Genomic DNA, 15,578 nt, shown 5'->3' on the forward strand with positions numbered 1-15,578 from the left:
TTATGAAATACCTTTGAGAATGATGTCAAGGAAGTCTGAAGATGAAAATGGAAAAAGCTCAGAAATGTTATCTGGTGGTGAGACGTAAGGCATTCTTCTTAGGGCATCTAGCAAACCACAACCCTGTAGAAATGAAGAATCCAGAACAGTAAATTTTGAGCTATTTCGATGAAGCAGACTTTGCATCAAGAACACATACTGGTTTTGACTTGTGAAGCCTAGGTTCTGCCCCTTAATATAAGATGGAAGAAAATGACATTGTTTACAGTTAGTTCAATTTAGCATTAATCTATTTTGAGATTATTTTAATGGATTACACTCTATTTTATTTCCTATAGAGCATTAATGTTTTTAAAAATAATAATAATTAATTACTAAAATGTGTATTTTAAAAATTTGCCTACCCCTGACTAAAACTCTTTTTTCTTGCTCTGCTTCTGTACACATACACAGATGGGAAGTTTCATTTAACATGTTTAAAAAATAAGACTCTAGAATCCATCTTTTAGCCCTGTATTGCACTTTGGTTTATATGGTATGGTTTATATTACTGTATTTGCTTTCTCGGGTGCTGGAGCTGGTGTAAAAGTCCTCATTGGCAGAGTTACCTCTTGAAGGATGTTCTGTCTCCTGTGTTTGTGAGCCTGGATCAGGTGCATTAGCTCAGTATTCTCGTGAATTTTTAAATGGGGAGTGGTAGTTTGACAGGAATTTAGTACCTACAAAGAAAATGGAAAGCTGGATTTGCAACCAAAGAAGAAAGTATAAGACCACCATTAACAGGCTGCTGTTGATCCTCACCTGCAGCTCAGGTTTTCCTCCCATTTGTAATAAGCAATTAATTCCCTCAAGAACTTGATCTCTGCGTAATTTGAGAAATCTTCCCATGTCACTACTGGTGTCAGTTTTCTGAGATTCCATTACTAAGACAGTGTGAGAGAGTGCAGCACAGTGTAGCGGTGTTAAACCTGAACAGAAAGGTTCACAGAAAAGTCATATCTATTGCTTGAACCAACCACTTAAACCACCCCATGCATAGCTAATCACAAGAGTATGCAGTAAGATTGCTTGACTCTCATGCTAAACCTTTATCTTTAAATGTAAAATCAAATATTCTTTGGTCTAGATACAAACTGGGGTCTAAAACTTCAGGGATCTACCCAAAACTTCAGTAGTTAAGCCTTTTCTCTTACCATAATGATCAGTTAGGTTCACTTCTACACCCATGCCATTTTCTTTGAAGTTTTTCAAAACCTAAAATCAAGAAAAAGTTGAGATGATAAATCATAGTTTGGGGACTGCTAACATGCAATCCCCCATCTCACTTGAACAAATACCATATCAAAGCTACTTACCCTGTCTGCTCTGAAAGAAAGAACTTGTATTTGACTCTTAAACTCTGCATTTGCACATGTGGCTGTAATACATAAATGACCAACTTACTTGTAGAACTCTCAAATATCCGTTCTCTGCACAGAGATGAAGAGGAGTTTTCCCCAAGCTGTCCTGTTCATTGACATTGGCTCCCAGAGAAATCAGGTCACTGACCATCAAGTGTTGGTTCTTTTCTGCAGCAAGATGTAATGCAGTCTAAGTAGAAAAAAAGGGTAAAAAAATCACTAAAAGAGGTGAAAATGCTTTTAAAGTAGCACTCCTTGTAAGAGAGGAAGAGTTGGGTCTTTGTGTTCTACTCCCTGCTAATCTTGCTAGTAGTTGCTGTTTGGAAGTCATTTCCTTTCTGTATCTGCTCTTGCTTCTTCACAGCAGCGAGAGGCAACACCTTGCTTAAAAGGGTGCTTGGTACTTGGTTTGTAATCAGGTTTGAAAGATATTTGATATGCTTTATTTTATTTTTTAACAAAGGTCATATTCTTTCCAAATCAGCATCCTACCCGTTTCTCTGCGTCCTTCTCATCGATTTTATTTAGGGATGCAAATCTCCGTGCAAGTACGTAAGTCAGAGCTCTTCTTCCCTGAGAAACGGCCTTGTGCAGCAGCCTGGAATAAATCCCATTTTAAACAATTAGAAATTAAAGCAATACTTTGTTTAGTCAAAAGCAGCAGAACATATTTCAAATCATGAAATACTGAGGGTGCAAATGTCAAAAGTTTGAGTTGTTTCATCATCTAATGTATTATCTATCTTGTATTAATAAGGGAATCCCTAATTTTGTGGCTTTTGTTTAAATTTGCTGTGCGTACTAGGGCTTTTTGCTTCTCACTTCTTGCTGCTGTCCTGTTCCTTTACTCCGCTTCAGACGCTACTGCGTGATTCCTCTTTCGCTTCGGCGTCAGTATCTAACTATTTCCTCCTCAGTTTGTGAGCCCCTCTCAGTGCAGGCAGAAAGGACTGTGAAATGCCTAAAAGCCATGGAAAGGGAATGCCTTCTTTCCCACTTGAGAGAAAAGCAGGATTACCAAGCAGTAATTCAGACCTATGCATGAGGGCAACTTAGTCCTTCTGTGTCGTTTGTCTCACTGAATTGCTCAAAACAGCTCGTGTTCTTCTCCAGAGTTTCGTCTTGAAAAGACTTGTGTTCCGGAAAAATTGGATGTTTACCTTTCTTACTGGAGGAAACATTTAGCGCAGCCGCTTACTTCCTTGTCCTGTATCATGGTACTCTCAATGATTTCTGAATAACTCTAGGCTGCAGTTTGGCCTCTGTTCTTTTTTTTGTTTGTTTTTTGGGGGGGATTTTGAGACAGTAATTTATATTGCTCAGGGTTCAGTACAGTTCAGAGCTGGTATCTTTTTGGTGTCTACTCTTGCCTTCAAATGCTTATTTTTGCACATGTCCTGATGTAAATTTCTCATGGATTTAAGCAAACTAAAAATTTTAGTTTAAGAATGCTGTATAAGCATGATAGTAGAAGGCTTTTTTTTAAAAAAAAAAAACTGTAATACATTCTGTATATGTGTGAAGTTTTTTTCCTTTGCTATTGCTTTAAAAATCTGTGGGAAATAATGAAGAAAAGTGGTGGGTGGCTTATTGCAACTGTGTTGCAGTTCTTAAGTTATTGTTGAAAAGCAAAGTCCTTTCTATTATCTTGCTGTGAATAATCATTATGAATGAAACATGGCACTTCATGGAAGAGGGGGAGCAGGATTGTATGATCAGAAAGGAGTCACTTTGCAAGCAAAGGAGGACAGCTTCTAACTAGTTTACATTTTCTGCAAATTGTATTTAATATCTTCTTCAGATGACCTGAACTGTGGGAAATGTCATAAGGTTTTGCTTTTTTGAGGAACAAGTATTTACTCTTTAAGTGTGCCATTCTAGGGAATATGGGAGCAGTAAAGCCTTTTGCTTTCAATTCATTTCTAATGAAACAGCCACTCCCACTTCTCTGGAAGTCTACCCTCTGTAGGCTAGCAGCATATGTATGCTTTGTGTAATCTTTCCACCCGTTTTTCTTACCAACTAATAATAAAAGTAATTATCCCGTGAGTGGCTGCAGCCTGGAAAACAAATCTCATCTGCAAATCTTTTTTTCTCCCCCCCACCCTTTTGCAACAATTTGTTTTGCTTCATTTAATTTTCTTCTGAATCCTTACAAATACAACTCAGTCCTGAATATTGTTCTAAATTTGTTCTGATGTCACCTGTGGTTTAGCAATACTACTGCAAACAAGGAAACAAGTAGAAGTCTTTTCTTTTTTCCTTTTTTTTTTTTTAAATAGAGGATTTTGATTCTGCTAAAATTGCGTACTGCAGCAGATTTCAATTTCTTGTGGAGCAAAGAAGCCTTTGCTACAAGTGTACACAAAACTGGCAGTAAAAGTTGGAGCAAATCCTCAGAATGAGTGACACCCCAGGAAAAAAGCAAGCCATATGATTTAAGTAGAAAAATGGGAGACCTATTTCCATTTTCATCAGGTGCGAGCAGTTTGTCCAATGAGATATTTCTCAGTAAGCTTTCTTCCCTGTGTAGCTGAAACTGGAAGAAGGAGATGGCAGAGAGATCCTGCTGTTTGAAAGAAATTGGGAATGACTTCAGATGTCCCTCAAAGTCTGGAGAGCCTGTATTAGCTTCCAGAAACTCCTCTGGACAGCCTTCTGATGAATTATAGCAGGGAGATGTGGTCCATGCAGAAAGCCTCAGGAAATCTTTCTGGGAACTGGTACAAACATCCTGCATCCACCAGCAACTTGCTTTCTCACTTTCCCTTGAGAAGGGTCCTGGTGAGTCTGGTTCTTGCATGTTTTTATGACCATGAAAAGGAGTTTCTAACTGTCCTTGCAACAGAGGGTTGCAATCTTTAAAAGGGCAGTGTGAGCGCCATTTGGTCAAGCCGTGGCATCTTTCCCGCAGACCTCGAGCTGCCTGCTTGTTTATTCCAGTTTCCCTTTGAGTGGCTTGCAGATCTGTGGAGAAGCTCTGCCAAAAGCTCTCTGGTGCAGAACCCAGAGATGGCGGCTTTGACTGGCTTTTGTTCAAGTCTTCCTGTAGTACCTCCACCAGGATATCAAGGTCCTCTAAGCCTTTTGGTGTTTGCCCAATGCTCTGCTTGCTCTGTAACAGCAACAACAAAACGGGGGAGGGCGGAAGATGGGGGAGGAAAATCAGACATGAAGTGTCCTGTTCTTGCTCAGTGATAAAACATGAAATATGCCTGGGGAGGCTGGCAGCATTGAGTTGAAGGTATTATGCATACCTGTCTAAGCTGTTTCTCTGTATAAGGGTGAACTCTCCTCTTCTCTGTTGGAAAGAGAGAAAGAGAAGCTACCTTGAGTTATAGGAGGGGAGAATATACCAAAGTTTTCAGTGTTTTAGCATTGGTTTATCCAGATACCGAGTAATGCATCCATCGTGATGATGCCCTGCTCATGTATTTTCCGAGGTGCTAGGAATTTGTGTTGGTTCATGGTGGTGTTGGTTGATAACGGGGAGGGGGAAAGCGGGCCGGCTCTTTGGGTGTTTGAGTGCTGTTCCGTTAGAAAAGGAGACCGCATTAAGAGAAGGGTTTCTTAACCTGTTTTTCCTGAGGATCCTTTAGCTGCTGTCTTCGTTAATGATCCTTTAGCTGCTGTCTTCGTTAATGTAGCTTCCTAAAGAGACCAAAAAAAAAAAAAAAAAGATTTGAGGTGCACATAAGAGAAAGTGAAACTGGAAAATAGGGTAATGTGAGTTAAGTAAATTGGAACTTTGCACAATCAAGCACCAGTGTACCCAGCACAGTGTGTACCTTGCACAGCAGTGGCTGCAAGTCAATAAATCTGTGTGACAAGGTAACTCACAACAACTGCAGATGGATGGGGGCATAGCCCTTGCAGCAGTCCAGGTATCTGGGAGTCTACCAACCTCTTCGGCTGGTTTTGCAGGTTGTTCAGAAATCTCAGTTGCTACAGCAGAATTGCTCTTGGTTCTCTGACTGGCTTTGGCTTGATTGTGTGATGTTTAGTATTGACATACATTTGGATATATAGTATGGGCTTATCCTTCAAAATGGTATGCGGGGCATGGGTGAGTTCTTGCTGTAGCGCTCTCAAAAACTGTTTCTAGTACCAGTCATGGTCTGTTTAAAGCTTGGTGTATTCTCCACCTCCATCAAAAGCATTGAAGTGTTGGTAGAAGAGGCAGCAGCAATTGGATAAACTTTCAAGAGCACCTGCAGAGTGGGAGTGTGATGTGCATGCATCAGAGGGCTGCATCTCTGCACCTCTCACCTTTCCAAACTCTAGAAGAGTCCTCACCTTGCTGTGACCTGGATCCAGGCCTTTGGAAAGCCTTATCTTTCTCAGTAGTTCCCGTACTGGCATCTTCACTCTCACACCCATGTAGCGCTTCTGATGGGGTTCAGAGCTAAGTCCAGGGTCTGGAAAAGTAATAACATGATGCTTCAAGTAATTTGATTCTACGAGCTATAGTACAGTAGTGAGAAGATGAGGTCATCCTGAGGGACAAGCTTTGGTTCTGATGATCAGCGTCAGTTAAAGGAAACTTCCACATCGGCTACCTCTTCCTTAGCTCTGGTGTTTTGTTAAAATACTTCCTGCTTAACAATTACTTTAGTTCATTGTTTTTTGGGGTAGAACAGTCTGTAGGGCCTCAAAAAAGGAATCCTTTTCTTTAGAAACAAACAAACAAAAAAAAATCCCAAGGCTGTAGAATCTTCAGTCTGAAGGCACTAGGCAGAGAGTTGATGTAACCTGCAGACTGCCTCCCAAAGGCTATTGCCAAGTTTGTGTGCAGGGAAATTTGGAGGGAAGAAAGAGAAAGGACTGTCCAAAGCATGAAATGCCATGTCCAACCTCTTTTTCCAATGGCTCTTGGTCTATTTAGAGATCAGTGAGGTGTAATTTAGCACATTTTCTCTAGTGAAATGTAATACTTCTTTGAGAATATACTTAATTGTCTAAATAAGCTACAGTATAATAGTTCATGTTAGGTCTTCTTGCATCTTGTGCTTAAATTCCCAGACTTGAAAGACTAGCCCAGATTAGAAGCTTAAGTGTATCACTTTGGAAATACCTTTTATGCAACTCTTTCCCCTTGAGGATGATGATTTTCCTTTGAAATGCATTCAGTAATACCTATTATCACTGTAGAATGGTAATGGATTTAATGGATTAGTTCAGGGTTCTTTCCAGTTGGTTAGCATATAAAAAGTGTACTCTTAAAGCCCACTGTTGCAAAGGCGACCCGCTGTCAAGGCTGCGTGTGTGTGTGCGCTGCTGACGGCAGGGCTGTGGCCAGCAGCCGTGCTTGCCAGACCAGAGTGGAGCTTCAGTGTGTGCTCCCTGCAAAGGCTGCAGGTGCCTGGCTAGCTAAGTCCTGGGAAGGAGAATTGCAGGAGCTCCGCCGGTGCGAGTGGCACACCGTCCCAGACTTGTGATGCCTCAAAAGAGGCGATATTGGCATGGAAACCAGCCACATGAGATGTGGTTTCAGCTCACGTGATGCTGTTTCTGTTCCCAGCATCAGGCAATAAGAGACAGACGCCCTTTCAGCAGGAGAATGATGAATCCCAAGGAGCAAACAATGATAATTCAACATATACAGAGAAATGAACTTAGTGTTGGCCTTGAGCACTTCTGTAACTTGTCACTGAATATTTGAAATACTGGGACCTCACAAGTGGTTTATTTCTCAGACTGCCGTACCAAAGGAATTAATTACTATTTTAGACTGGAGTATTGCAGATGAATAACTGAATATTTGTAGACCGTTTTAAAGGCCTATCTGAAAAGCATTACAAAAAGGCAAACTTGTGCTCTTTCATAGTCACAGTGCTAGACAATGTACATGCCCAGGTATAACCTTAAGAACTCATCAAAGCCTTGCCAAAATTCACCAAGTATGCTTTTATATGATTTTGTAATATTAATAATTTAGGTCACATCTACTATGTTTTTGTTTGTTTCAGAAACTACCTTACAATTCAGATTGTAAATGCGTGGCAAAATGGTAGAGAAACACAAATCACAGATTAGTGAGCAAAACACAAAATGATTTCTGAGTTAAGGAACAGACCACAGCAAAATAAAAACAAGACCCAAGCAGGAGAGTGCCAAATGCATCTATCTTTGGCATTATTGCCACAGAAGCTTAACATGGGTACTCTTAGCATTATATTTTGCTGAATGTACATAATGTACGTTATCACTTTGCAAAGGAAGCTTAATACTGTTGCAAAAAGTAAAATGCGAGTAAACATTTGATCTTACCAGTGGGAATAGACATCTTGTGCGGTTTAGCAGAAGGAGGGCAGTAGATCTCAGGACTCGCAACGTGAAATTCAGTTAATCCAGAGTCTGGCAGTGATGGGCTCTGTTGAAAATAACTTTTGGGGCTGGCAGTTTCTCCTGGCAGTGGAGATTCCTGGCCTGGGCTGTAGGCACGGATTTCATTTTCATTGGTGTTTTGACTGCCCAGTAAGTCAGGACTCATGCAGACTGTTTGCAACATTTCTGCTGTATGTGCACAAAAAAACACAAAAAAAAGGAGGGGAGAAAAAAGAACACCCCCAAAACTAAACCCTATTGGTTTATAAAAAAAAGAAATGAAAATCGAGTTTCACAGTGAGAGCATGATAATTGTATTTAATTCTCCAGAGTAATTCACAGCTACTAACTGGCTCCAACTTCCCTCTCTCCTTTTGAGTAGCAAGTTATAGCAGTCACTGAAGAAAGCCAGCATTGGAATCCAAGCAGTCACTGGAAACTGCTTTTGAGAGGTTCTTGGCAGCGGCCCTCCCTCGCTCTTTATAGTCAGGTAGGGCTCGAAGGACGTCAGCCTGGGAAGGCTCCACCCTCTTTCCTAACAGTCTCTCAGCTGCTGCCAGAGAAATCACTTTTCCCAAGAAGAGATTGAGTACAAGTTGAAAAATACTTTCCTTAAAAAAAAAAAGTTAAAAATTGGACTGTGAGTTTACTGCAAGTGGCATGAGCAGCCCCTTTCTTCCTCTTCCTGACTTAGTTAGTTAAATAGATTGGTTAGACCATACAAACAGGCAGCTGATGCAGAAGAAAGCGTTTTGTCATTTCTTTTATCAGGAAAAAAACAAAGCCCTTTTCTCAAGGCTGCGTAATCATAGAATCATAGAATCGTTAAGGTTGGAAGGGGCCTCTAGAGATCATCTGGTCCAACTGTTCTGCACATGCGAGGTCACCTAGAACAGGTGGGACAGGACTGCTTCCAAGCGGGTTTTAAGAGGAGCCATTGCTCACAGCCTTCGAGAGCAAAAATAATTTTCCCTTCAGATTAGAAATTTAGCCATGCAGGTGTATCCTCCATTCTCTGCGTAATTTTGTCTTTGAAGACAGAAAAGTGTTATATGATTCCTTTTTTTTTTCCTGCTGATTTTTTTATTATACAAGAAAGCTTGCATGAATACTGGCACTGCCATTTTTAAAACCCAGTTGGATTAAAATTCTATTCGGTTAGGTACTTTAACTTCCTCCTGTATCAGACTAAACAGAAGGGGGCTAGATTTCCTTAACCGAGTGCACAATACTGATACAAATATGTTTTAGTTCAATCCGGATACTGACTTCTTTGATGGACCTGTGCAATCCTGACTCTTTTCTCTGAATTGCATGTAATAGCCCCGGTCTTGGGAATGTTAACAGAAATATTTAGATATCGACCAAAGCTAGGAAATTTTATATTTGTAAAACAAGTGTAGAATTGGATACCAATCTGTATTTCAGCAGCACTGGAGAAACTTGCCTCTGCCCCATAGATCTTACAATATAGTAACACCTGTGACTTTTAATTTTTTTTTTTTTAATTTACCTTGTAACATCTATTTTGGAAAAAAAGAGAGCACTTCGAGCAGTGAAATGTAAGGAATTGTGGATACAAGTCTGAGCATTTGGGTAGAGATTTTTCAGTGACAGCTGGGGAAGGGGGTGAAGTCAAAATACAATTTGGTCCTACTTTTATGCTTTTAGGAAGGACTTTTTAATGTATCCCCTTTTATGTGGCACCACCTCGCATCTCAGTGCTATTGGTAGGAAAGATTGCATGTAGGATCTCTGTGTTGGGAGTTTTGGGGTTTGTTATTTTTCCTTTTAACTATACTGATGTAATATGTTCAGAAAAAAGATGGCTGTCCTCAGCTGGAGCTTCCTAGTAGATAACAGTTGTTAAAGCCGCTCGTTGCCAGCCAATTTGTGATGGGTAGCTCTGCAAATTCCTCTCCATGTAATCTTTCAGGTCATCCTGCCAGTGGGTGCAGCTCCTTTTATGTGTTTGGATGCAGGATGAATGCTCTGCAGCTTCCATCATCCCTTGTTGTTACATGTTTCTTTAGTGTGCCCACCCAAGCATTTGCTGGGTTAGGTTTTTGTCTTTCTTTCCCTTTAGATGCTGTTGCTTTGACTACTGTTAACCCATCTGAGTGTGAAATCCTTTGTCCCAAAGGTTTTCTTTATTAATATTCTCTTTTAACTATGGAGGGGTCAGGAGATGGTGTGCAAAATTTGCTTTTGTATAGAAAGCAAGCGTAAGGATTTTCCTTACGTGTATGCTGTAATGTCTGATTAGAATATAAATAAGTCAGCCACTGTATGTGTACAGTTCTGTTTAAAGATGAATATTTAATTGTGTGAGTAGATATTGAAGGCAGCGGATTTCCAATAATATGAGACATACATTCTAAGATGGTAATAAAGTAGGATTTTCAGAGCAAATGCAGAACATGTGTGAATAACTCTCACCTCTGCCCATCTCTCCTGGGAAACAGCATTCTGATGCAGAGATGCTATTTGCGTCAATGGAAAGCTTAAATTATACTGTGTTATAGATGTGGGCATTCTACCAACCCACATCGTCATTGACAATGAAGTGGGCTTGTGAAGTTGTTATCCAGTTGCAGGCTCAGAATTTCCTAAACAGGAATACCTAATTTGCTATACTGAGGCAGGACACCGGGTAGTTGCAGCTAAGATCTCTGCTGACAGTGGGCAGTATATGATGCTTCAGTAAGAAACTGTAATGACAGAGGTCAGTGCTGAACAGCTGAGCCTGAGCACATCTTGATGCGCGTGAAATATGAGTTCACTGTATCTCTTGCTGCAGTACAAAACCGATTTGTTTTACCAATCACAAAATGATGTGAATCTACTTAAAATACGTGCCTTGCTGATGCCTTGCTTTCCTAAGACTTGTTTGTCTTTAGCTTTATTAAGTAAAAATGCATCGTCTTTTGTCTGTCTGTAGGGATCTTCCTTGAGTAGGAACTTCAGTATGCATGCTCTGCCTTGCCATTAGAGGCCAAAAATAGAGCATAGGAAATGGGCAAGATCAGTTCTTGCATACTGTGCCTTGCTCTACTCTTAAAAACTTCCTGTCTTTCCTTAGGAATGGTTTCTTTTGCTATCTTCTCTATGCTTATTCTCACAAGCAACCATGAGGGCAAATCCCTCATGAGAAAATATGTTTCCTGAGAATGGACTGTTTTTTTTTTTCTTTAAGCTGTGTAAATAGATATCAAAAGGATTCCTGTTTACTTGCTCGATTCTGACAGGGTGGGTCTCAGTCCTGAAGGGAGTCATACTATTTGCCTAGTACAGATAGCAATTTTTCTCCAGACACTTTTTATAGCCATGCACCCATGGACTGAAGGCATCTGCAGGCAGGAGAGTGAAAGAGTAAGCTCTGACAGCAGCATAACTGACAAAATCATTTGATTTTTTTTTTTTTTTTACATGCCCTCTATTGTAAATCCCCCAAGAGTTATCTGCTACTGACTCATCTTTAATGATGATGCATGGCTACTTCTCAATGTTTTCCTTGGATTCAGAGCTCTCCAACACTGACAGAGATGGCATGTTCAGACTGTTTTTTGCCTAACTGAAACACCTTAAACAAGAAACGTCGCTGGCTGTCTTCACTTCTTCAGACCATGACAATTAAAGCTGCTTCTCCTGCTGATCTTGTGTGACACTAGTTTCTAATGTCACTGTGTACACTGAGCAGAAGCTGTTAATTATTGATGGCATTCAGTTCCATCCTGACCTATGTGTGGGTGAAGAAATGATTTTATGATCTGTCCATTTTCCATTCTTGGAGATGTCTTTTTCTTTCCTCAGTATAGCTCGGAGAAATACCAGTTTCCACTCACAAGTTTTTATCATATTTTAATCTATGTCATATATTAATTTCTGAAAAAGGTATTCAGGGAAAGAATTTTTACGCTGTTAGAAATAATTTAAGTTGTTATAAATAATGTGGCTTGCTGGTATTGCTCATGTGAGTTGTGCTGTCCATACAAAATTAGCATGTCTGATACTATAGAACTAGAATTTATACATTTCTGTGAAGCAACAGTGACCTCCCATGGGCACAGATCATCTGTCAAAAGTAAAGATTTCCAGGTGTTTCTTTTGACTTATTTTTTTTTCTTTTCTACTTTCTTTGCTAAGTTAAACCTCTAGGAGCTACATAGAATGGATCTTTGTTTTGAACCCTGGGGTCAAAGGCAGTTTGTCTGCCCTTCTGCAGTTGAAAAATACTATCAGATGCTGGCTTGTTAACAGACTGTAGTTGGTTTCCAGAGAATTTAAAACAGGCTAGGGAAATGAGCTGTCATGTGCTTTTACTAGTAAAACAGGCTTGTGACCCAGAGCAAGCTGAATATTGGCCCCTTAAATGGACTGACCCAGTTGATGCGTTGGAGTGAGCTGACAGGAGTTAGCAAAAGTTAGTCTGTCTTTGCGAGCAAGAGCAGGTATTTTGAGCAGTTAAGCACTGTGGTGTAAGTGTGGTATAAGTAAGAATTCAGGGCTTGATTTGTAGCCTCACATCCTAAAGACTGGTTAGGTGAACTGTATTTTTCTTGTGCTACAGCGATCCTGGCAGGCTGTGGGAAAAAAGCATTTTTCTTGTGCACTTCCATTTTTCCCTCTGTTTTCTTGAGCTGTCTGTGTTCTTTCCAGGTGGCTGAATCATCGTGCCTTTAGGTGGGGAAGAGCACTTCCTCATGCTTTAAGAGTTAGGGATGTCTCATCTTGGCCTCCTTCCTCCATTTGTACTTGCTGTTATCGCTAGAAGTCAAAGGAATGGCTCAGGCTTTTACATATGTGCCCTATTACACTATCTTAAAACATTCAGCAGACCAAGTGAAATCATTTTTAGAAAATGAAAAGGAAACTCAATATTTTAAGATTCTTCATTTTATTCAGTCCTTGGGCCATATTCTCCTTTCATTTTAGCAGGACTATATAGAGTTACACGGATTGAGAATAGAGCTTTTGGCCTTTTGTTGGCATTAATTTTTTATACCTTCTGGGTGATCTCTGAAGCCTCTAGAAATGATTTATGTTTAGCTTCTAGATTTAAACCCACCAAGTTTTGTGTTGGTTGAATAGCTCTAACACAAACTTGAAAACTGTGTTTTCAAACTGACAATGGTAGAAATAGACAGATGTTTCTTCTGTCAAAAAACACCTATAGGGCTGTGTTATTAACAAGTTAACAACTCATTTTTCTTCCCATTTAGACAAATCTTAATCGCGGTTCTGCTTGCTGACCAAAGATTTATTTGGATTTAATTTTTCATCATACTTTTTATTTGCAACAACGGGGTTGGAAATATGCATCCACGAACATTAATGCACCCATTAAAATTAAAAACGTAGCATGAAATAACATTTTATTCCTGATCCCAACTGTTGTCACTAGATGGTGCTGTGAATTAGACCAAAGGAAACCCTCGCTAGTGCACTTGCCAATCAATCAGATTTAAAAAAAAAAAGTTCAGCAAGGAGGCACAGTAATCATTCTTTTGGAGGGAAACAGGTGAATCCATTAGAGGGGGTGGCTAAATCTCAACATGGAAGCAGTCTGATATATGAGGTTTCCCCCCCCCCCCCCCGCTAGTATTTTATAAAGTATATCAGTGAACAGTATAGCAGAAATAGCACTTTGGTTAGTTTCCTTCTGCACAATAGGTGATTCAGATTTGGCTCAGATATTTTTATGTTTGTTTCTGAAATGATCGTCTGAGTTTCACTGTGATCTATAACCAGAATTCAGGGCAGAAGGGGACAGAGAATTATCTCTGCCAATTTTTATCTCCTAGTCTCTCTGACCTGCCTTTTCTGGCACAGATTCAGTAAAGCAATTAAGTCTAAAAGTTAACTGAAAGTTTGACATTAAACATAAGCCTGTACTGTTTGAATTGGGGCCCTTGCACTTCATTTACGAAAGTAAAATACAATTTCAAGTTCCCCATTGCACCAATTTTGCCATCAAACTAGGTGTATCTGCACAAATATTAATTTTGTTCCTTAAAGATGTGTACATGCCTGAGTAACTGCATGCATCTGGCTGGGCTCAACACAGATTGAGTTCTCGTGTATACAAAGTTTGTTTCTCTACTTGCTTGCCTGCAGAGCAGCAATCAGGAAGTTGAGAAGAAAAATAGATGGAAATTACACAGGTAGCTATGAGATTTTTCATGCATATAATATCAAAAATCTTTCAGTAGCTGCACGAATTCTGTGTGCGAGTGGGTGATATGTAGAGGCATTTGTCTTAGAGACAATTCCTGATTTCCTGTGCTCTGCTCAGCTCAGTTTTTGGCTTATAAATTGGCCTCTGATGGTCTGTGGCGTTTCAAAAACTTGATTTCAAAAGCATCTTTCTGTAAAAAGTGAGGGATATCTTGGGTCTTGGTTACATTGCTTGAAAGAATTCAGGCTTTGGGTGCCGTATATGTATAGGAGTACAAATTCTCGGTTTAAGGAGAACTGAGGCCAGTGCCACTGACTAGTACAAACCAAAATGAGAGGACAGATCTTCTGAAGAAAATGCAAAATTAAATATTTCTGCCTAGTGCTAGAAATATGATTCATGTTTTTTGTTTTTGTTGGGGGGGGGGGAGAATGAAGCAATTTGCATATCTACTGCTACTTAGAGCTCTTTATCCACTGTTTTACTTCCTTGATGTGAAACTGCCTTTGAGAGGACCTGCAAAGACTTGTAACACTTGCTGAAGTTCTTAAACAGAAACTTTATGCTTCCACAACCAAATTGTCAGAGCAACCTCTCATATCGAACAAAAATCCATCTAAACCATACTAATACCTGCATGTCAGGAAGTTTGAAAAGAGAAGCAGCCTATTTCTCAATGAGCAAGCTGGAGCACTGAATTTTCATTTTTTATTCTTCTTTTGTTTCAAGAGATACTTGCCATTACAGTACATGTAACAAGAATTAAGATGAACCAAATAACAAATGTGTTCCTTTTGAGTGCAAGTGAGCTACCTAATAGTTTTCTTTTTTAGGGGTAATGACTGAAGTATCCCATAAGAAAATAAAGGCCCTAAATCCACTTTTCCCTTCTAAACAAATATAGTGAGAGTCACAGACAACAATAGTTTGTAATCTGGGATCAAGTTTCAGAGCCTTTTTCCCATGTGCGGAGATTATGTTTTACTCTCAGTGGCCCTCATCCAGCTTTTTTTCTGGGTCTGGGAAATGACTCCCACTAAAGTCAGCTAATGCACAGGGTTAGCACATTATGACCGCCTAAGAAGCGGTGAGGAAGATGTTTCTTACAGATGTAAAATTGCTTCTAGCTCTTGTAAGGCCAAGCTTGGCTTAATAACAATGAGCCATTGAGTTTAGGGATTTACAGTGTACATAGCTTGGATGTGGCAAAAAGATGGGGAAATGTCTTTCACCTTATTCCTGCAGTACCAGTCAAAGCTGGAATGTCACTTTTTTGTCTTCTTTTAGGTAAAATCTGGCATGGGATCTGTAATGATTAATCTAGGCCTTTTTGGCTACCCGAGATATCATCTGCATTTATTCTAGTTGCTTGTGAAAAGGCATCACATTGTTCTTAGAGATCCTACCCTGAACATAAGTGCTGTAGCAAATCTTTACAGGCAACAGTGGGAAAAATCTGAGATGCTGAGACTATTGTCCCTCTTAGTATTATGATCATAGCTTTGATGAGAGGAGTAAAATTCAGTCCCTTACTCCCTGTTCCCACATTCAGGTAGTAATGTTAATTAACTCATTTTCTTGTATTGTTTTTCATCTGAAGATCTTGAGGAACTTTGCTAAAGACCCAAAACAGACATTTGGCAAACGTATTTCCGCCTTGCCCTGCAGAAATT

General features: G+C 39.8%; 1 protein-coding gene across 1 annotated transcript; it reads right to left on the bottom strand.

The window, feature by feature from the left end:
• LOC148594209 (uncharacterized) lies at nucleotides 1-7,965 on the bottom strand. The gene is made up of 11 exons (XM_088527385.1): nucleotides 7,671-7,965; nucleotides 5,697-5,818; nucleotides 4,976-5,051; nucleotides 4,658-4,701; nucleotides 3,860-4,515; nucleotides 1,893-1,998; nucleotides 1,444-1,590; nucleotides 1,194-1,254; nucleotides 802-968; nucleotides 609-719; nucleotides 1-123 (listed from the first exon to the last, which is right to left on the bottom strand). Exons 1-11 carry the CDS (start codon nucleotides 7,909-7,911, stop codon nucleotides 1-3), a joined length of 1,854 nt encoding a protein of 617 aa, XP_088383511.1. The 5' UTR covers nucleotides 7,912-7,965.
• Between the last annotated feature and the right edge of the window lie 7,613 nt (nucleotides 7,966-15,578).

This window comes from Tinamus guttatus, unplaced genomic scaffold (assembly GCF_059628265.1).
Source record: "Tinamus guttatus ecotype Peru unplaced genomic scaffold, ASM5962826v1 Tinamus_guttatus_pri_ptg000284l, whole genome shotgun sequence".
NCBI classification, from domain to species: Eukaryota; Metazoa; Chordata; class Aves; order Tinamiformes; family Tinamidae; genus Tinamus; species Tinamus guttatus.

Coding starts and splice junctions, on each gene's coding strand:
- LOC148594209 (XM_088527385.1), bottom strand. CDS start 7,911: ATGTTGCAAACAGTCTGCATGAGTCCTGACTTACTGGGCAGTCAAAAC. Junction 5,819..7,670: donor CAAGATGTCTATTCCCACTG/GTAAGATCAAAT, acceptor TTACTTTTCCAG/ACCCTGGACTTAGCTCTGAA. Junction 1,999..3,859: donor CCTGATGAAAATGGAAATAG/GTCTCCCATTTT, acceptor GATTTATTCCAG/GCTGCTGCACAAGGCCGTTT.